This window comes from Salvelinus alpinus, chromosome 9, assembly GCF_045679555.1.
Source record: "Salvelinus alpinus chromosome 9, SLU_Salpinus.1, whole genome shotgun sequence".
Classification (NCBI taxonomy): Eukaryota; Metazoa; Chordata; class Actinopteri; order Salmoniformes; family Salmonidae; genus Salvelinus; species Salvelinus alpinus.
Window position 1 is genome coordinate 67,650,762 of NC_092094.1, and position 23,009 is coordinate 67,673,770.

Here is a 23,009-nt window from a genome sequence, read left to right on the forward strand (position 1 = left end):
TTTGCAATTAATTGCAATTCATCTGATCACTCTTCATAACATTCTGGAGTATATGCAAATTGCCATCATACAAAATGAGGCAGCAGACTTTGTGAAAATGTATATTTGTGTCATTCTCAAAACTTGGCCACGACTGTATATACAGTGTGTGCAAATGAGGTAAGATAAGGGAGGTAAGGCAATAAAGTAGGCCATAGTGGCGAGGTAATTACAATATAGCAAATTAAACAATGGAGTGATAAATGTGCAGAAGATGAATGTGCAAGTAGAGGTACTGGGGTGCAAAGAAGCAAAATAAATAAATAAATAAATACAGTATGGGGATGAAGTAGTTAGATGGGCTGCTCTGACAGCTGGTGCTTGAAGTTAGTGAGGGTGATAAGAGTCTCCGGCTTCAGCGATTTTTGCAGTTCGTTCCAGTCATTGGCAGCAGAGAACTGGAAGGAAAGGCGGCCAAAGGAGGAATTTGCTTGGGGGTGACCAGTGAAATATACCTGCTGGAGCGCGTGCTGCGGGTGGGTGCTGCTATGGTGACCAGTGAACTGAGATAAGGGGGGGCTTTACCTAGCAAAGACTTGTAGATGACCTGGAGCCAGTGTGTTTGGCGACGAGTATGAAGCGAGGGCCAGCCAACGAGAGCGTACAGGTCGCAGTGGTGGGTAGTATATGGGGCTTTGGTGACAAAACAGATGGCACTGTGATAAACTGCATCCAATTTGTTGAGTAGAGTGTTGGAGGCAATTTTGTAAATGACATCGCCAAAGTCGAGGATCAGTAGGATAGTCAGTTTTACGAGGGTATGTTTGGCAGCATTAGTGAAGGATGCTTTGTTGTGAAATAGGAAGCCAATTCTAGATTTAATTTTGGATTGGAGATGCTTAATGTGGGTCTGGAAGGAGAGTTTACAGTCTAACCAGACACCTAGGTATTTGTAGTTGTCCACATATTCTAGTTCAGAACTGTCCAGAGTAGTGATGCTGAACGGGCGGGCAGGTGCGGGCAGCGATCAGTTGAAGAGCATGCATTTAGTTTTACTTGCATTTAAGAGCAGTTGGAGGCCACGGAAGGAGAGTTGCATGGCATTGAAGCTCGTCTTGAGGTTAGTTAGCACAGTGTCCAAAGAAGGGCCAGAAGTATACAGAATGCGTCTATGCTGGTCCATGCTGTTCTATGCTTGTCTGGCCGACCAGCATGGTCTAGCTGGTTATGCTGGCAGACCAGCATGGTCTAGCTGGTTATTCTGGCAGACCAGCCATCGTTGTGTTTTCACTGGTGACCAGCCTTCGCTGTGTTTTCGCTGGTGACCAGTCTTCGCTGTGTTTCCGCTGGTGACAAGACTTTGTTGTGTTTTTGATGGTGGCCAGCCTTCGTTGTGTTTTGGACACTTGTGACCATAATAAGTCATACTATGCTGGCTTGCAAAGTGATGTTTTATTACTATTGGAATCCAGCCAGAGTTGATTCTGACAATCTGCATCCAGAATGACTGCCAAGGTTAGAAATATGAATAAATGAGAATACCTAAACCATCGAAACTGTAACAACTGTAGTGGGTAATATTTATCATACAGTATATGATGTTATATATGCATATCTCACATTCGACCCATAATAAGACTATGTCATTTGTATGTTAACAAAGTCTATTAACATTTTTATTTTGGCCTCCCGAGTGGCGCAGCGGTCTAAGGCACTGCATTGTAGTGTGGCGGCGTCACAACCGGTTGTGACCGGGAGTCCCATAGGGCGGCGCAAAATTGGCCCAGCGTCGTCCAGGTTAGTGGAAGGTTTGGCTGGGGGGGCTTTACTTGGCTCATCGCGCTCCAGCAACTCCTTGTGGCGGGCTGGGCACCTGCAAGCTGACTTGGTCATCAGTTTAACTGTGTTTCCTCTGACACATTGGTGTGGCTGGCTTCTGGGTTAAGCGAGCGGGTGTTAAGAAGTGCGGCTTGGCAGGTCATGTTTCGGAGGACGCATGACTCAACCATCGCCTCTCCCGAGCCCATTGGGGAGTTGCAGCGCTGACACAAGATTGTAATTGGAAAGCAATTGGATATCCCGACATTTTGGAGAAAAAGGGGGGTAAAAAAAGATAAACAGTACCAGTCAAAAGTTTGAACACACCTATTCATTCAAGGGTTTTTCTTTAGTTTTACTATTTTCTAAATTGTAGAATAATAGTATAGACTGCGACCTGGACAACACTATGAAATAACACAAATGGAATCATTTAGTAACCAAAAAAGTGTTGGCACTGTGATAGGATGGCACTGTGATAGACTACACCCAGTTTGCTGAGTAGAGTGTTGGGAGCTATTTTGTAAATGACATCGCCGAAGTCAAGGATCGGTAGGATAGTCAGTTTTACGAGGGTATGTTTGGCAGCATGAGTGAAGGAGGCTTTGTTGCAGAATAGGAAGCCGATTCTAGATTTAATTTTGGATTGGAGATGCTTAATGTGAGTCTGGAAGGATAGTTTACAGTCTAACCAGACACCTAGGTATTTGTAGTTGTCCACATATTCTAGGTCAGAACCGTCCAGAGTAGTTATGCTAGTCGGGCGGGAGAGTGCAGGCAGCAATTAGTTGAAGAGCATGCACTTAGTTTTACTAGCATTTAAAAGCAGTTGGAGGCCACGGAAGGAGTGTTGTACGGCATTGAAGCCCGTCTGGAGGTTAGTTAGCACAGTGCCTAAAGAAGGGCCAGATGTATACAGAATGGTGTCATCTGCATAGAGGTGTATCAGAGAATCACCAGCAGCAAGAGCGACATCATTGATATACACTCCTCAAAAAAATAAAGGGAACACTAAAATAACACATCCTAGATCTGAATGAATTAAATATTCTTATTAAATACTTTTTTCTTTACATAGTTGAATGTGCTGACAACAAAATCACACAAAAATGATCAATGGAAATCAAATGTATCAACCCATGGAGGTCTGGATTTGGAGTCACACTCAAAATTAAAGTGGAAAACCACACTACAGGCTGATCCAACTTTGATGTAATGTCCTTAGAACAAGTCAAAATGAGGCTCAGTAGTGTGTGTGGCCTCCACGTGCCTGTATGACCTCCCTACAACGCCTGGGCATGCTCCTGATGAGGTGGCGGATGGTCTCCTGAGGGATCTCCTCCCAGACCTGGACTAAAGCATCCGCCAACTCCTGGACAGTCTGTGGTGCAACGTGGCGTTGGTGGATGGAGCGAGACATGATGTCCCAGATGTGCTCAATTGGATTCAGGTCTGGGGAATGGGCGGGCCAGTCCATAGCATCAATGCCTTCCTCTTGCAGGAACTGCTGACACACTCCAGCCACATGAGGTCTAGCATTGTCTTGCATTAGGAGGAACCCAGGGCCAACCGCACCAGCATATGGTCTCACAAGGGGTCTGAGGATCTCATCTCGGTACCTAATGGCAGTCAGGCTACCTCTGGCGAGCACATGGAGGGCTGTGCGGCCCCCCAAAGAAATGCCACCCCACACCATGACTGACCCACCACCAAACCGGTCATGCTGGAGGATGTTGCAGGCAGCAGAACGTTCTCCACGGCTTCTCCAGACTCTGTCACGTCTGTCACATGTGCGTGTGAACCTGCTTTCATCTGTGAAGAGCACAGGGCGCCAGTGGCGAATTTGCCAATCTTGGTGTTCTCTGGCAAATGCCAAACGTCCTGCACGGTGTTGGGCTGTAAGCACAAACCCCACCTGTGGACGTCGGGCCCTCATACCACCCTCATGGAGTCTGTTTCTGACCGTTTGAGCAGACACATGCACATTTGTGGCCTGCTGGAGGTCATTTTGCAGGGCTCTGGCAGTGCTCCACCTGCTCCTCCTTGCACAAAGGCGGAGGTAGCGGTCCTGCTGCTGGGTTGTTGCCCTCCTACGGCCTCCTCCACGTCTCCTGATGTACTGGCCTGTCTCCTGGTAGCGCCTCCATGCTCTGGACACTACGCTGACAGACACAGCAAACCTTCTTGCCACAGCTCGCATTGATGTGCCATCCTGGATGAGCTGCACTACCTGAGCCACTTGTGTGGGTTGTATACTCCATCTCATGCTACCACTAGAGTGAAAGCACCGCCAGCATTCAAAAGTGACCAAAACATCAGCCAGGAAGCATAGGAACTGAGAAGTGGTCTGTGGTCACCACCTGCAGAACCACTCCTTTATTGGGGGTGTCTTGCTAATTGCCTATAATTTCCACCTTTTGTCTATTCCATTTGCACAACAGCATGTGAAATGTATTGTCAATCAGTGTTTCTTCCTAAGTGGACAGTTTGATTTCACAGAAGTGTGATTGACTTTGAGTTACATTGTGTTGTTTAAGTGTTCCCTTAATTTTTTTGAGCAGTGTATATAAAGAAAAGAGTCGGCCTCTAAAATTGAACCCTTTGGCACCCCCATAGAGACTGCAAGATAGCCCGCTCGCAACAGGCCCTTCAATTTGACACACTGAACTCTATCTGAGAAGTAGTTGGTGAAGCAGGCGAGGCAGTCATTTGAGAAGACAAGGCTATTGAGTCTGCCGATAAGAATGCGGTGATTGACAGAGTCAAAAGCCTTGGCCAGGTCAATGAAGACGGCTGCACAGTACTGTCTTTTATCGATGCCGGTTATGATATCATTTAGCACCCATGACCAGCTCGGAAACCAGATTGCATAGCAGAGAAGGTATGGTGGGATTCGAAATGGTCGGTGATCTGTTTATTAACTTGGCTTTTAAAGATTTGAGAAAGGCAGGGCAGGATGGATATAGGTCTATAACAGTTTGGGTCTAGAGTGTCTGCCCCTTTGAAGAGGGGGATGACCGCGGCAGCTTTCCAATCTTTGGGGATCTCAGACCATACGAAAGAGAGGTTGAACAGGCTAGTAATAGGGGTTGCAACAATTTCGGCTGATAATTTTAGAAAGAGAGGATCCAGATTGTCGAGCCCAGATGATTTGTAGGGATGCAGATTTTGAAGCTCTTTGAGAACATCAGCTGTCTGGATTTGGGTGAAGGAGAAGCAGGGGCGTTTTGGCAAGTTGCTGCAGGGGGTGCTGAGATGTTGGCCGGGGTAGGGGTAGCCAGGTGGAAAGCATGGCTAGCAGTGGAAAAATGCTTTTTGAAATGATCGATTATTGTAGATTTATGGGTGGTGACAGTGTTTCCTATCCTCAGTGCAGTGGGCAGCTGGGAGGAGGTGCTCTTATTCTCCATGGACTTTACAGTGTCCCAGAACATTTACAGGAAGCAAATTTCTGTTTGAAAAAGCTAGCCTTAGCTTTCCTAACTGGCTGAGTATATTGGTTCCTGACTTCCCTGAAAAGTTGCATATCGCGGGGGCTATTTGATGCTAATGCAGAACGCCACAGGATGTTTTGTGGTGATCAAGGGCAGTCAAATCTGGGGTGAACCAAGGGCTATATCTGTTCTTAGTTCTACAGTTTTTGAATGGGGCATGCTTATTTAAGATGGAGAGGAAAGCACTTTTGAAGAGCAACCAGGCATCCTCTACTGACGGGAGGATGTTAAAAGTTAATTTGTGGAATTTCTTTCCTTCTTAATGCGTTTGAGCCAGTCAGTTGTGTTGTGACAAGATAGGGGTGGTATACAGAAGATAACCCTATTTGGTAAAAGACCAAGTCCATATAATGGCAAGAACAGCACAAATAAGCAAAGAGAAACAACAATCCATAATCCATAAATCCATAACCTCACCATGGTTCCTTGTGAGAGGGTTCGATGTCGCACCCAAAAGGGTTCCCCCATAGGGACAAATTACAGAATGTCCGACTCTATTGGTTCTAATCTTTAAATTCAGTTCGCTGGCAATTCAGGTCACTGGAAACCAAGAGGTTTGGAGTTCAAATCCTAGAATTGACTCCCAATTAATCAGAATACTGTAGCATACTGTCCCTTATAGCAATAATATCTTAATCCAGCTCCTAAAATACATAACATTTTTGGATATTTTATATTTTTGTATTTTCACGACAACCAGTAGCAGGGACATTTTTAACAGTGTAATGAAGAACCCTCTGGTTATAGCAGTGTAATGAAGAACCATACAGTATCATTGGTTATACAAAGAACCAATAAAGAGGTTCTCCACAGCCCAAAAATGTGTTCCCCTACAGGGACAAAATTAAGAACCCTTTTTTGGTACTGACTAGTTTATCCTAATGAAGGCAAGCAAAGACCCACAACCAAGACTAACAAAAGAACACATTGTAGCTTGTGTATTTGGCCATCTATGTGCATGCACATATTTGTTATATTTTGGCAAATGTAGTCAAACACACTTTTCAAGATTTCAGAAATATCTGGTCCAAGGTACCATCTCCTGCTGTTGTGAGCAAGACACTTAGGGCAACATGTTCATGTCGCAAAAATACCTACGATGTGAACTAAAGTAATAATGCTATCAACTAACACACTGTTATAATTGAAACATACGGAACAAGCAAGCAACTCAACTGACCAGTCTGGGCCGCGTCTCTCTCAGGAAACTCTTGACGTCTCCTCCGGCCATCAATTCCAGTAGGATGAAGCGTGGCAGGACCTGAAGACTCACCCCTATACACCCCACTATGTTCTGGTGGCTGAATTTACTACAGAGGAAGAGACAGAGAAAAGAGTGGGCGAAGGAATAGGGAGAAAAGGATGAGGGAGGATAGGGAATGAGGGAAGGAGCAAGGAGAGAGGGGGAGGAAGGGAGGAGAGAAGAAACAAGGGAGGAAGAAGGAGGAAAGAGAGAGTGATGGATGAGGGGGAAGGTGGGAGGAGAGGGTCAGAAATAAAAAGTTATTACATGGTTGTTGAAGAATGGAATATGTCTTCAACCAAAAGCTTGTATGTGTGTGTGAGACTGTGTATGAGTTTGTGTGTACGTGTGTGTGTTACCTGATAATGAGAGCCTCCATGAGAAAGTCGAGCTCATCCTGCTCAGAGCACACCTCAGGGAGTGTCTATATTAGACATACACAGAACATACAATGAGAACATTCAGATAGAACATAGACGATGTCTCGCAGTACTAGGGATCAATCTACACAATGGGGCTAATTTATCAGCATATGCTTAACACTAGAACTGCTAAAGCAGTCATTTGGACTGCTCATGAATTATTTATTTTTACTACTCTGCCATTTTTAGTCATGCACCCCTAAATAAATCTACACTGAATGTACAAAACATGAATAACACCTTCTGCACCCCCCCCCCCCCCATCAATCCCCCTTTTGCCCTCAGAACAGCCTGAATTCGTGAAATTATTCATGACATATCGGATGCATATTCTTCTGATTTTGAGCCTCAGCCTGAATCTACAACTCCGAGGCATAAGCACAAAAAAAGCCAGAACGGTGCGCACTGAGCCACCAAATGAAACGGTGAGACAGGAGGGAGAAAGGGACAGCTTGGACAAAACAAGCCAGTGACTATGCTACATGACGATTATCAGAATAAAACGTCTTCATTGAGGGAGCAAGCCCTACATCTCAAGCAAAAGACAACATCAGAAACGTAACTCACAAGCTTTTGTTGTTGATGTGACATGGACATGCTCCAACTGATGCCATTGAAAAGGCACACCATGTAAGGCATGAAAAGGCACACCATGTAAGGACGAGCTGACAATAATTTACTATTTTTGACTGCTGTCATATCGACACTTATGTTCATTATAATTACATTATTGCTTTTGTGCAGATTGTCACTATTTATCAAGCACACTTGGCACATATAATGATGTTTAGGCTACTGATGTTTTCATCATTTGACCGCGCGTCTTGCTGACCGTGAGTCTTGGTGGTTGGGGTATTGTTTTTTTTGCCGATATAAAAATGTGCTGTTCCCACGTTCCAACACATGCTTTCATAGATGTAACAAAGACACTTGAAACCCTTGAATTTGTGTTTTTACATATAGCCTAGAGTAACATAAACTAATGACAATACTATTATGTTATTTGAAATAGTTTTGTATCGTATTCTAATGTCACCTAAGACCTTCATAAACACAACCAAATGATAATTTTTGTGATAGCATATACAGTGCCTTGCAAAAGTATTCACCCCCCCCTTGGCAGTTTTTCTGTTTTGTTGCATTATAACCTGTAATTTAAATAGATTTCTATTTGGATTTCATGTAATGGACATACACAAAATAGTCCAAATTGGTGAAGTGAAATGAAAAAAATAACCTGTTTCAAAAAATAAAAAATAAAAAACAAATGGAAAAGTGGTGCGTGCATATGTATTCACCCACTTAAGCCCCTAAATAAGATCTGGTACAACCAATTACCTTCAGAAGTCACATAATTAATTAAATAAAGTCCACCTGTGTGCAATCTAAGTGTCACATGATCTGTCACATGATCTCAGTATATATACACCTGTTCTGAAAGGCGCCAGAGTCTGCAACACCACTAAGCAAGGAGCACCACCAAGCGGCACCATGAAGACCAAGGAGCTCTCCAAACAAGTCAGCGACAAAGTTGTGGAGAAGTACAGATGAGGGTTGAGTTATAAAAAAATATCTGAAACTTTGAACATCCCACGGAGCATCATTAAATCCATTATAAAAAAAATTGAAAGAATATGGCACCACAACAAACCTGCCAAGAGAGGGCCGCCGACAAAAACTCACGGACCAGTCAAGAAGGACATTAATCAGAGAAGCAAGAAAGAGACCAAAGATAACCCTGAAGGAGCTGCAAAGCTCCACAGCGGAGATTGGAGGATCTGTCCACGTAACCACTTTAAGCCGTACACTCCACAGAGCTGGGCTTTACGGAAGAGTGGAAAAAAGCCATTGCTTAAAAAAAAAAACAAGCAAACTCGTTTGGTGTTCGTCAAAAGGCATGTGGGAGACTCCCCAAACATATGGAAGAAGGTACTCTGGTCAGATGAGACTAAAATTGAGCTTTTAGGCCATCAAGGAAAACACTATGTCTGGCACAAACCCAACACCTCTCATCACCCCGAGAACACCACCCCCACAGTGAAGCATGGTGGTGGCAGCATCATGCTGTGGGGATGTTTTTCATCGGCAGGGACTGGGAAACTGGTCAGAATTGAAGGAATGATGGATGGAGCTAAATACAGGGAAGGTCTTGAGGGAAACCTGTTTCAGTCTTCCAGAGATTTGATACTGGGACGGAGGTTCACCTTCCAGCAGGAAAATTACCCTAATCATAATGCTAAAGCAGCACTCGAGTGTTTAAGGGGAAACATTCAAATGGCTTGGAATGGCCTAGCCAAAGCCCAGACCTCAATCCAATTGAGAATCTGTGGTATGACATGAAGATTGCTGTTCACCAGCAGAACCCATCCAAATTGCAGTTGCTGGAGCAGTTTTGCCTTGAATAATGGGCAAAAATCCCAGTGGCTAGATGTGCCAAGCTTATAGAGACATACCCCAAGAGACTTGCAGCTGTAATTGCTGCAAAAGGTGGCTCTACAAAGTATTGACTTTGGGGGATGAATAGTTATGCACGCTCAAGTTTTCAGTTTTTTTGTCTTATTTCTTGTTTGTTTCACAAGAAAACATATGTTTCATCTTTAAGGTGGTAGGCATGTTGTGTAAATCAAATAATACAAAACAAATCTATTTTAATTCCAGGTTGTAAGGCAACAAAATAGGAAAAATGCCAAGGCGGGGTGAATACTTTTGCAAGGTACTGTATGCAAGTATTAATTACACTGTTAGAATTTTTCAGTCAGAATGACTGCCATTAGCTTGAAGGGGCCTAGAGGCCCAGCAGTCCTAGTTTTTTATTTTTATATATATATATATATATTTGTTTCGATGAAAAATGCATACCGGTATGCAAAACCTGTGAGATTTCTCAAACTTGACTTCTTACCTGTCGTGAACCGTGTGTAAGGCTCCAGGTTTAAACTGCTACACATGGTCTGCCTTTCATAGTAACTCAAATAGGCTACATATCCCAAATTATAGCCCACCTTGTAATACTTTAGCCTAATATGACCCACTATTGCTAGCGATCCTTCGGATCCACAACACAAACGTGACAGAGGAAAAAAAAGGTAAACTAACGTTGTAATTGAATGATGCAAATTTAAACTAACACTAAAGTGACAGTCCTGAATGTATGGTGTATAAGCGACGGTGGCTACCGTGATATGCTGATATGCCTCAATTTGCTGCCTTATGACTGGTTTCACATTTGTCTCCAGTGACCATAAGGTAAAATATATATATAAACCAATTGTCATTTATATTTACAATCCCCTTATCCAAACGACTTACTAATTTACCTAGCTGTTATCAATAGCTCTTATCAGTTAGTAAATTACAGTACAGTGCATGGAGAATGGTGTTATTTATATAGGGAAAAAATACACTCGATTTTGTTCCACTTGGAACTATATTCATTGTTTCCTTGTGCGTAAAAGTGGTGAAATGATGAGGTGATGAATGATGAGGTAAGAATTCGGCTCATCTGAAGACACACCGCCACAATTTTATTTCTTTGATCTCCACCCCAAACTAATAGTGGGTGAGTAGCATGCTGTTCTCATGCTTAAGTTCAAAGTCAGAATACGCATTTAGAGAAAAGTGCATAAAAAGGGAATTACATTCCATTTACGCAAGCTTAACTCGGGTCGGAATTCCCCCCTTATTGAATAAAATACACACACATTCTTGCTGATACTCGTGATGTTTGAGGCCCTGTGTATTCTGTCTGTAAGTTGCTTGTTTGTTTGTTGTTTTGCTTGTTTGTTTGTGTCAGGGCTCACCTTAACTGCTACTTGCAGGGGACTGGACTCTCCAGGTATCCCCACTGCCATCCCTTCATACACCTCACCGAAGGCACCATGTCCCAGACCCCTACACACACACACACACACACACACACACACACACACACACACACACACACACACACACACACACACACACACACACACACACACACACACACACACACACACACACACACACACACACACACACACACACACACACACACACACACACACACACACACACACACACATACAGCACTTAGTAATCTTTCTACAGTTGAGGTCATTGATTACTGAGTGGAAGGAAAGTGGGCCTATGGACAGTATGTGCAGCAGGTGGCTAGCTTAGCTTTTTACCGTGATGTACTGTAACCTTCTCTGACATCTTAAGTACTGACGCCTCCGAACAATAAATGCCATGGCTTTCAGGGGTCACTGGGTCAGCTGTAATGTTGGTGCTTTGTGAGAACATTGCAGTGGGTCGGTATAGGCAACTACCGTATGAAACTACCGTCCATATAATATTTAAATAAGGTTGATCAGTTTTCAGATATTTGGAGGACAATTTCCGATTTTAGCATGGAAGTCCATTTTACTGAATTACTTTACTTTGCAAAGCAGAAGGAACAAGTGACATTCCACTCAATGGCAGCAGAAGATATGCTTTCTGGTCCTGTGTGGCTCAGTCGTAAGAGCATGGTGTTAGCAAATCAAAGGTCTTAGGTTCAATTCCTGCAGGGCTCACAAGCTAAACATGTATGCACTCACTGTACTATGAGTTGTATAAATGTGTCTGCTAACCCTGCTGAAAAAAACAACATAGACCAGCCTTCATAGTGTTTTTGTTGGTGACTAGCCTTCGCTGTGTTTGGGACATTGGTGACCAGCGTACCAGCATCAAGTCACATTATGCTGGCCTGTAAAGTGATCTCTAATTCCTTTTGGATTTCAGCCTGAGTGTAGATATCCAACAATTGGAACTTTTATTCACCCACAATCTGCATTCATAATGACTGCCAGGGTTAGAAAGATGAATACATTAAACTACCTAAACCCTCTCAACTGGAACAACCATTTCAGTAATGGGTGAAGTAAGTCCAACTAGCAGATTTGGATTCGTTTAAAACAGGGATGGGCAACTTTGATGGGGGTGGGGGCAACAAAAATACAGAACCCATCATGAGGTGCCACAGTGGCTCTTGGTCTACGCACCCACATCCATACAAATTGGCCGCCAGCTGCCCATCCCAGGTTTAGAAAAATGTACATCAATGTACATGCAAAAACACAGACATTGAAACAAACAATTCTAAAAATCAGCAATAGTGCATGCTGAGAAATATGATGGAGAATGTGAGAATCTACTATGACTGGATTCTAATAGGAATTAAATATCACTTTGCAAGCCATAATATGTGACTTGATGCTGTTTTTGCTTATGCTGGTCACAAGTGCCCAAAACACAGCAAAGGCTTGTCACCAGCAAAAAAACACAACTAAGGCTGGTCACCAGCAAAAGCACAACGAAGGCTAGTCACCAGCAAAACACAACTAAGGCTGGTCACCAGCAAAAACACAACGAAGGCTAGTCACCAGCAAAAACACAACTAAGGCTGGTCACCAGCAAAAACACAACGAAGGCTAGTCACTAGCAAAAACACAACGAAGGCTAGTCACTAGCGAAAACACAACGAAGGCTAGTCACCAGCGAAAACACAACGAAGGCTGGTCATCAGCAAAAACACAATGAAAGCTGGTCACCAGCGAAATTTGAACAAAGTTAGGGCTGCCAGCATAACAGCTAGATCATGCTGATCAGGCCAGATTGACCAGCATCCGACCAGCACCAACCAGCATAGACCAGCATGGACAAGCATAGACCAGCATTGACCAGCTGGAAATGTATGGTGGTCTATGCTGTTTTTTTCAGCAGGGAAGTGGCATATGTTATGCCTCCCATCCCCATTTCTATTCCCAAGTACTTTGTAAAGTATTTCAAATAGTTTTGCTTGTGCAGTTTGAGAAGCAAATACCAACTGTGTTTCGCCCCAGGTGGAAATTTATGCCAAACAATAGTGATGTTACTTTTGATACCAAAGCACAGAGACATGCGTCGAAATCGCTAAGCAGTGTACTTCAAAACAGTGTGCCGATTCCTGTATAATTTTATCAGAAGTACATGATCAATGATGTCCAAATCTTAATTTAGTCGAACAACCAGTAGAAGACAAAAAGGCTATACTGTGCATGCGCTACGGCGCGTGGGACGTCATCTACAATAATTTAGCTGCTCTAAATTCTTTTGACCAACAGGCGTCACTAGTGTACACTTTGTTGATAAAAGCTTTGAGTAATTAACCTATTTTAAACAGAATTGGCTGGAAAGCCTCAATGCTTCAGGAAGCTTTATTTCCCCTTCACTACTTCACGAAAACATTGTTGATTCCATTTGAACTCATCTCAGATTTTTTGTTATAGCCAATTAGTGATACTGAACATGAAATGTCCATGCTTTCAAAAGTCTGAGTTGCAAATTTACACTGCAAATTTGTGATAATAATTTTAACACCCACAGTGTTAAAATAAACCATTTCTTAGTGTGTATACAGTACGTGACCCACCGAAATAGTGTTAAGATATTACTTTTCAAAGTGTTAATACCCTAACTCCATGGGTGTGGGAAATTCTGACTTAAATTCTGACTTTATTAGAGCTGATGCTGTTACACTTTGTCAGTGTTAGGGAAGTAACACAGAAACTCATTGTTGGGTGTAGTTTAAAACAACAACGTATTCTAGTTATTTTTGTTGTGGTCCTCTGTCGCTCAGTTGGTAGATCATGGCACTTTCAATGTCAGGATAGAGGGTTCAATTCTCGGGACCAGCCATACGCAATACATTTATCCACGCTTGACTGTAAGCTGCTTTGGATAAAAGCATCTGCCAAATGGAATATATTACATTGAAGTTGTTCTGCTCTGGCACCCCAATGGTGGAACAAACTCCCTCACGACGCCAGGTCAGCGGAGTCAATCACCACCTTCCGGAGACACCTGAAACCCCACCTCTTTAAGGAATACCTAGGATAGGATAAAGTAATCCCTCTAACCCCCCCCCCCTTAAAAGAGTTAGATGCACTATTGTAAAGTGGTTGTTCCACTGGATATCATAAGGTGAATGCACCAATTTGTAAGTCGCTCTGGATAAGAGCGTCTGCTAAATGACTTAAATGTAAATGTAAATGTTTATGACAATTTTTACAGGCTAGTTTACCTGGTGAGGGAGATGTTGCGTCGGGGCACCTCCTTCAGGTCGTTGACAGAGGCGGTCTTCCCAGCGAAGCAGTAGTTGGGGTTGTAGTCGGTCATGATGGTGGAGGCCCTCAGCTTGCTCAGTTTACAGTCTGGGCTCTGGAGCTCCAGCTGAATGGACTGCAGCTCTATGTGCTTCCGTCTGTACACTACATAGACAAGAATATTAATATATTATGAGGAAACATGGACAGATATGTGAAGGGATGTAAAATATGAGGAATGTCGGCGTCCTGGATTATTTTTCACATAAATTGAAAGCAGTCATTCCCCTCCATGTGCAGTGCCCTTGTATGTTGTATTATAGTGTATTGATTTTGTGTATTCTGTATGGTAGTGGTTCTCAACCAGGGGTACTAGGACCACTGGGGGTACTTGGGAAGACTTATGATACCATAAGCCTACAGGTAAAATGCACACGATGGGGTACTTCAGGGGTACTACGGGCAGAGCTAAATTCAGTTGGTGCTACAGTAACTGAAAAAGGATAGGAACAACTGCTGTATGGTGACCTAAAAAAAAATATTTCCATGCCAATGGAAAATCCAGTTATTGTATCGTGAAAGTTTCATGTCTCTAGGATCAACTGAAGTCATTCAAAACCACTTGTGCATTTCACTTAATATGTAGTGATACTGTAGATACTGTATGACAAAGTGAGCAGGAAGACATACTTATTTGCCCACTCTTTAAATGGAGTATATTTTATTAAGGCTTCATACATAATAAAGCCTCCATACGACATTAAGAAGGCTTGTTTTTTCCTTTCTTCAAACTACACACAATACCTCATAATGACAGGTTTTTAGAAAGTTTATTACAAATACAAAACTAAAGTATGATATTTGCATAAGTATTCAGACCCTTTACTAAGTACTTTGTTGAAGCATCTTTGGCAGCGATTACAGCCTTGAGTCTTCTTGGGTATGACGCTACAAGCTTGGCACACCTGTATTTGGGGAGTTTCTCCCATTCTTCTCTGCTGATCCTCTCAAGCTCTTTCAGGTTGGATGGGGAACGTCGCTGCACAGTTATTTTCAAGTCTCTCCAGAGATGTTTGATCGAGTCCAAGTCCGGGCTCTGGCTGGGCCACTCAAGGACATTCAGAGACTTTTTACAAAGCTACTCCTGCGTTGTCTTGGCTGTGTGCTTAGGGTCGTTGTCCTGTTGCAAGGTGAACCTTAGCCTCAGTCTGAGGTACTGAGCGCTCTGGAGCAGGTTTTCATCAAGGTTCTCTCTGTACTTTGCTCTGTTCATCTTTCCATCGATCCTAACTAGTCTCCCAGTCCCTGCCGCTGAAGTACATCCCCACAGCATGATGTTGCCACCACCATGCTTCACCATAGGAATGGTGCCAGGTTTCCTCCAGACATGACGCTTGGCATTCAGGCCAAAGAGTTCAATTTTGTTTTCATCAGACCAGAGAATCTTGTTTCTCATGGTCTGAGAGTCCTTTAGGTGCTGTTTGGCAAACTCCAAGCGGGCTGTCATGCGCCTTTTACAGAGGAGGAGCTTCCGTCTAGCCACTCTACCACAAAGGCCTGATTGGTGGAGTGCTGCAGAGATGGTTGTCCTTCTGGAAGGTTCTCCCATCTCCACAGAGGAACCCTGGAGGTCTGTCAGAGTGACCATCAGGTTCTTGGTCACCTCCCTGACCAAGGCCCTTCATCCCTGATTGCTCAGTTTGGCCGGGCAGCCAGCTCTAGGAAGAGTCTTATTGGTTCCAAACTTCTTCCATATAAGAATGATGGAGGCCACTCTGGTCTTGGGGACCTTCAATGCTGCAGAAATGTTTTGGTACCCTTCCCCAGATCTGTGCCTTGACAAGACGGGGACTTCAAAATAGCACGTCAAGGAAACTGTAGGCTGCTGTTCAGATGGGTACTTAACAGTGGAAATTGCTGAGGCGAGGACGGCTCATAATAATGTCTGTAATAGATTCAATGGAATGGTATCAACCACATGGAAACCATGTGCTTGATGCCATTCCATTGACTCTGTTCCAGCCATTATTATCAGCCATCCTAAAGCCTAACAAATAGATGATTTTCGAGTTGCGACTCAGTGAAAAGTAGAGCGGCCCAGCCAGGCATATTTAGTTCAGTTCTTTCTGTTTGTACTGTTGTGAGGTATTGATTGAGTTTGACTGCCTACCTTTGTTTGACCATTGCCCGTGACCACGAGTCCTGCCTTCTGTGAAGGCTTAATAAACATCTGCTGCTCTCTGAGCGTGAATCTACACTTTTTTCTCCATGAGTGTTCATTACAGTAGGCTATCCTGTAATTTTAGTCGTTTTTAAAAAGATTCTGCTAATGTCTCCAGTCATAAAAAATGTAGTGGAATTGCAGTCACATTAAGTGTAGTCGAAACTTATCTTGCCTATAGCCTAGGCCTATTCTTCCCCACTACATGCTCAGTCATGCATTGAAGTATTTCATTGCAAACAGTGATTAAGTTATATAATTAGCCTAAATTATGACTAATCGCATCTACTGAACACATTAGTTTATCTTACATAAGTCTTCAAATTCAATGATGCATGGAATGCTTTATTATAAAGTTGCATTTTTATGCTGAAAATTAGCTTCCCCAAACTTGAAACTCACGCGTCGCCTACGGCAACAAGTAATGACAGAAGAGAAGCTGCATTTATCTAATTATAGACAAATAGACTTCTGCTTAATAATTTCTGACATTTTGGCAGGCTATTTGTTAGTCAACTTGTCTATGATTAGATCAATTCAGATTCTCTTCTGTCATTAAAAATCGGTCTGCCATCACTGACTGTACAGCGCAGTTTCTATATTTGCAGGTTGAGTGTGGGCACCCGATTTTCACATATAGTCGGGCGGTTGCTGACGGGCTACCTGCAGCTTGACTAACACACACACAAAGACACACACACCCTACTCCTATAAATAAGGGTATAGAATTGTTCCCTGACGTACAAAAATTTAAAAATACACATAATGTACTTCATGATCTCATGGTACTGTTCAGTACTTTTTAGTGTACATGTACGGATAAAGAGTAGAATGGTACATTTTTGTATCCAACATTTTTTTGATTAATTATCACACTCTCAACATACAGTGAAGGAACATTTCTGTTTCCTAGGGTACACACATATTTTGTGTACCCTCAACTCTTGATGGTACTAACCAGAAAAGCAATATATTGAAGAAAGTTATAAAAAGGTACAGAAAAGCCTGTTTTGCTTTGTCATTAGGGGGTATTGTGTGAAGATTGATGAGTTTTTATTTTTTATTTAATCAATTTGAGAATAAGGCTGTAACGTTACAAAATGTGGAAAAGGTTAAGGTCTGAATACTTTCTGAATGCACTGTATGTAAGAAAGGTACTATCTGAGGTGTGAACTGGGTTACAATTATATATCTGTAACTTAAGGTACAAGGGACATACCTTACTGGTAGGCAATATGCTTAGTCCCACGGTTTACCCAACTGTGGGACAGACTATGTTTGTTCCCACACTCGGGACTCTGACTCTTTAATGCTTACACAGACTTTTGGCCTCCCATCATATTCTAACCACCTCTCGCCGGCTTTGTATTCATGTTACCTGATGAAATTGCTGTATATGATTTTGTTGCCATATAATGCACATTCAAATGTCATAAATCAACATTGCAGAGCTCTCCCTGTCCTCTGGCGTGCCTTGATTGTACTACTGTTGATGATATCTGGAAATGTGCATGTACACCCTGGCCCATCTACTGTTGCTTGCTCCAATTCTGATTTGTGCTCTAATATCTGTTTCACTGATTTCTGCTCTCGTAAAAGCCTGGGTTTCCTGCACATTAACACTAGAAGCTTATTACCTAAAATGGATCAAATGAAAGTGTAGATTCACAGGTCCAATCCAGATGTGTTGGTCCTTACTAAGACATGGTTAAGAAAGAGTGTTTAGAATACTGAAGTTAACCTTCAACGAGTCTCCATGGTGATGGATGGATAAACTTTATATCAACGGGCAATTGTATCGGGACTCTGGAGTAACTCCCTGGCTATTTTAATTTAATGTTCAAATTTGAGTTTGTGTGTTGTCGTGTATCATGACAACTTCAACTATAACGAATACATGCTCTATTGATCTCCACTGTCACAACTCCTACCGAAGGTGGCTCCCCTTCCTGTTCGGGTGGCGCTCGGCGGTCGTCGTCACCGTCCTACTAGCTGCCACTGACTTTTTCCTCCCCCTCCTTTTTTGTTTATTGGTTACACCTGTTTTTAGTTAGGGTGATTAGTAGGGCTTTATTACCCAGCAGGCCCGCCTGTTGGGTGTGCGGGATTGTTCTGTGTACTGTTTGTACATGCGTGTATGTCACGGTTCGTGCTAGTTGTATTTTCGGAACTTTTTGTTCCCCTTGTATGTACTGGGTTTGACCAGGCCACAGATTGGAGTGGCGTCGTGTTTCACCTTTGTGGTGATTAAAAGTTACGCTACTCTGAACTCTCTGTCTCCTGCGTCTGACTCTTTCCTCCACTACACCCCGGGCATTACATCCACTTGATAAGGAAAGGGCTGCATATAGCTCATGTTAATGTATGTAGCCTTCCTAACAAAATACATTAGGTTTTTATTAACTTGGTCAACATAAATAATTTTCATATTTTGGCTTTGACGGAAACGCATTTAGATGCATCTGTAAATGATGGGCAAATGAACATTCAACGATATAGTCTACTGAGAAGGGACAGGAATCATAGATATAGTCTACTGAGAAGGGACAGGAATCATAGATATAGTCTACTGAGAAGAGATAGGAATAGGAATGGTGGGGGTGGAGCACTGTACATTCAGAATCATATACCTTTAAGAGAAGGGATGACCTTAATGTATGTCAAGTAGAGGCACTATGGGCTCAGGTACATCTGCCTCACCAGGCACCCATATTGGTAGGATGTGTGTATAGACCTCCTAGCTCTAAGGTGTCCTATCTGGATGACTTATGTACTGGGTTTGACCAGGCCACAGATAGCAACAGAGATGTATTTATCTTGGGTGATTTTAATATAAATTGGAAGGATCACAATAATTCGAATAGAACAAAATTGATGAGATATGCCAAGAACTGTGGTTTGAAACAAATGGTTAATGATACTACTAGATCATCAATTAAGTTGGGTCATCGTTCAGACACATGCATTGATCTGATTTTCTGTAATATACCATTGCAATGCTTAAAAGCCAGATCAATGCCAGTGGGCTGGACAGACCATAATATTGTGACCATAACCATGAACACCAAGGTTCCAAAGAAACCCCCTAGGATTGTGGTTAAGAGAAGACATTTAATCATGAGCTATTTCTAAATGAATTGGCTGCTGTACCCTGGGAGCTGATTTATCTAGAGGATGATTTAAATCATGCTACAGAATGTTTTATTGATTTGCTCACTGAGGTAATGGACCATCATGCCCCTATAAGAAAGAGTACAGTTGGTGCTCGTCCATCTCCATGGATTGATGATGAACTGGGTGAGGCTTTTTCTCAAAGAAATATGGCAAAAGTCTTAGCAGCCAAGTCAAAATTAGAAATTGATGAACAGAATTATAGAACATTACGTAATTATGCAGTTAAATTGAATCGAAATAAAAAAAAGTTATTTTACAACAATACTTTTATTGATTGTAAAAATGATTCTAAAAAGGTATGGAACACAGTTAAGGGCTTACTTGGTACATCTATCTCATCATGCCCATCTAGTGTGGAGGTTGACGGGAGAATAATAACAAAACCAGTTGATATTGCCAATCATTTTGCTGATTTTTTTACAAAGAAAATGTATTTACTGAGCAACAATGTAAACATACATTCTTCCAGACAAGCTATTGTCCAATGGATTGATGATCATATTATGAGCAACAAGATCTGCTCTTTTAGTCTGCAAACGGTGTCAGTGGAGGAGGTGTTAAACCTATTGAAGTCATTACCTGATGGTAAATCTACAGGTTATGGTCTTATGGAGAAAAAAAATTGCTTCGCTGTGCTGCTCCCCAGATTGCAGTTCCACTGAGATACATATTTAATTGGTCACTGGAAAAGGGGATGTTAGCAAATGTATGGAAGCATGAGAAACTGTGTCCTATTCCGAAAGACTGCAAAGAACCCATTACTCCTGCCAATAGTCGACCAATTAGTCTACTCCCTACACTCAGTAAGATATTGGAGGGTATTGTAGGTAGACAAATATGGGAGTACATGGAAAAGAATGATCTGATTACAGCCAATCAGCAGGCTTATTCCACTACCACTGCATTGGTTGACATGACTGACCAGTGGCTCAATGCTATGGATAATGGCAAGTTTGTGGGTGTACTATTTTTAGATTTCAGTGCAGCATTTGATTTAGTGGATCATTAAATAATTTTGACAAAATTAATGCATTATGGTTTTAAGGAGGTAGCATTGAATTGGGTACAGTCATATCTAACTGACAGGAAACAGTCCACCTATATCAATGGTTCATTTTCTTCCCCTTATATGTTAAACTGTGGAATACCGCAGGGCAGCTGCCTTGGGCCACTTCTCTATTTAATATATACCTACGACCTTCCCTATGCCTTAGCTGAATCTCAAGCTACACTTTTTGCAGATGATACTACAATTTATGCAGCAAGACAATCAGTTCAACAGGTACAGCAAGCTTTACAAGGAGATTTGGAGAATATTAGGGAGTGGGTTTGCCAAAACAAACTTGTTTTAAACACCAAGAAAACCAAAGTTATGTTGGTCTGTTCCACTAGGAAAAGGCCAAAACAGCATGGGATACAATTAAGTATGGGAGGAGTACAAATTGAAGAAGTGGCAGAAACCAAACTATTGCGAGTGCAGCTAGACAACTGCTTATCATGGTCGTCTCAAATAACTAATCTATGTAAAAAAAAATATTAAAACAGCATGCATAATCAGAAGAATAGCTAAATATTTACCAGGAAAAATTCTTGCATTAATTGAGAGTCAGGTGAACTACTGTTGTAACGCTCGTCGTAATCCTCCTCGTCTGAGGAGGAGCAAGGATCAGACCAATATGCAGCGTGGTATGTATCCATATTTATTAGAATACTTTTCTAGACGAACAAAACAATAAACAAAACGAAACCAACGACGCTACAGTCCTGAACAAGTGAACAATCAAAAAACAATGAACGCACGAACAGGAACAATCACCCACAAACAAACAGTGAGAACAGCCTACCTAAATATGGTTCCCAATCAGAGACAACGTAAAACACCTGCCTCTGATTGAGAACCATATCAGGCTAGTTAGACAACCCTAAACCAAACATAGAAACACATAACATAGAATGCCCACCCAGCTCACGTCCTGACCAACTAAACAAAGACTGAACAAAGGAAATAAGGTCAGGAACGTGACAACTGTTCTGTGGTCTGGGGAAATGCATCATCAAGTGAAGTTAGGAGGCTGCAGAATGCACAGAACAAAGCAGCAAGGATTGTTTTAAGGTGGAGATATGGTTCTTCTGTTGCAGTCATGCGCAGTGTTCTTGGTTGGTCATCAATCGATAAGATAATTGAAAGGAACATGCTTATTTTATTTCATAATATACATAATTTAAAACGGCCAAGTTCTATTCACAACGGTATTCAGTTGGTAAGACATAGACATTCCGTAAATACTAGGAATAGATTGTCCACCATCTATGCGTTGTCCAGACAGAAAAGAGAAATAGGCAAAAGAACATTTCGATTTAGAGCAATAAAGAAATGGAATAAATTAACTGAGCAAACCAGAAACCTTTCAATATATAAATGTAAACATTATTTTAAAATTATTTAAACATAATACATAGAAATGTTGGCTTGATGGCTTAATGAGCAAGTGCATGTGTCTGCGTGTGATCTACAGCCTTAGTGAGTGGGAAAAGTGGGTGTTTGTGCAGAAAGAAAATGAAATGATGTGATTGTGTGTATTTGTATTTAATATGGATTCACATTAGATGCTGCCAAGGCAGCAGCTACTCTTCCTGGGGTCCAGCAAAATTAAGGCAGTTTATACAATTTTAAAAACAGTACAATACATTCACAGATTTTACAACACACTATGTGCCCTCAGGCCCCTACTCCACCACAACCACATATCTACAGTTCTAAATCCATGTGTATGTGTGTGTATAGTGTGTACGTTATCGTGTATGCATGCATGCCTATGTTTGTGTTGCTTCACAGTCCCTGCTGTTCCATAAGGTGTTTTTTGAATCTGTTTCTTAAATAACATTTTACTGCTTGCATCAGTTACTTGATGTGGAATAGAATTCCATGTAGTCATGGCTCTATGTAGTACTGTGCGCTTCCCATAGTCTATGGACTGTGAAGAGACCTCTTGTGGCATGTCTTGTGGGGTATGCATGGGTGTCCGAGCTGTGTGCCAGTAGTTCAAACAGACAGCTCAGTGCATTCAACATGTGGGTGTCCGAGCTGTGTGCCAGTAGTTCAAACAGACAGCTCAGTGCATTCAACATGGCACTCCTCCACTTTGAGCCAGGAGAGATTGACATGCATATTATTAATATTATCTCTCTGTGTACATCCAAGGGCCAGCCGTGCTGCCCTGTTCTGAGCCAATTGCAATTTCCTAAGTCCTTTTTTGTGGCACTTGACCACATGACTGAACAGTAGTCAAGGATTGACAAAAGTAGGGCCTGTAGTACCTGCCTTGTTGATAGTGTTGTTAAGAAGTCAAAGCAGCGCTTTATTATGGACAGATTTTTCCCCATCTTAGCTACTGTTGTATCAGTATGCTTTGACCATGACAGTTTAAAATCCAGGGTTACTCCAAGCAGTTTAGTCATCTCAACTTGCTCAATTTCCACATTATTTATTACAATATTTAGTTGAGGTTTAGGGTTAGGAGAATGATTTGTCCCAAATACAATGCTTTTAGTTTT

General features: G+C 42.1%; 1 protein-coding gene across 1 annotated transcript in view; it reads right to left on the reverse strand.

Annotated features, from left to right (window-relative positions):
- The window catches only part of LOC139530510 (ALK tyrosine kinase receptor-like), a 745,539-nt gene that overhangs the window by 22,800 nt on the left and 699,730 nt on the right, over positions 1–23,009 (reverse strand). Inside the window, exons 20-23 of the mRNA XM_071327001.1 lie at positions 14,038–14,224; positions 10,757–10,847; positions 6,894–6,958; positions 6,472–6,601 (exon numbers count right to left, since the gene is read on the reverse strand). Of these exons, the coding sequence (XP_071183102.1) occupies positions 6,472–6,601; positions 6,894–6,958; positions 10,757–10,847; positions 14,038–14,224 (473 nt within the window). The remainder of the gene's footprint in view (positions 1–6,471; positions 6,602–6,893; positions 6,959–10,756; positions 10,848–14,037; positions 14,225–23,009) is intronic.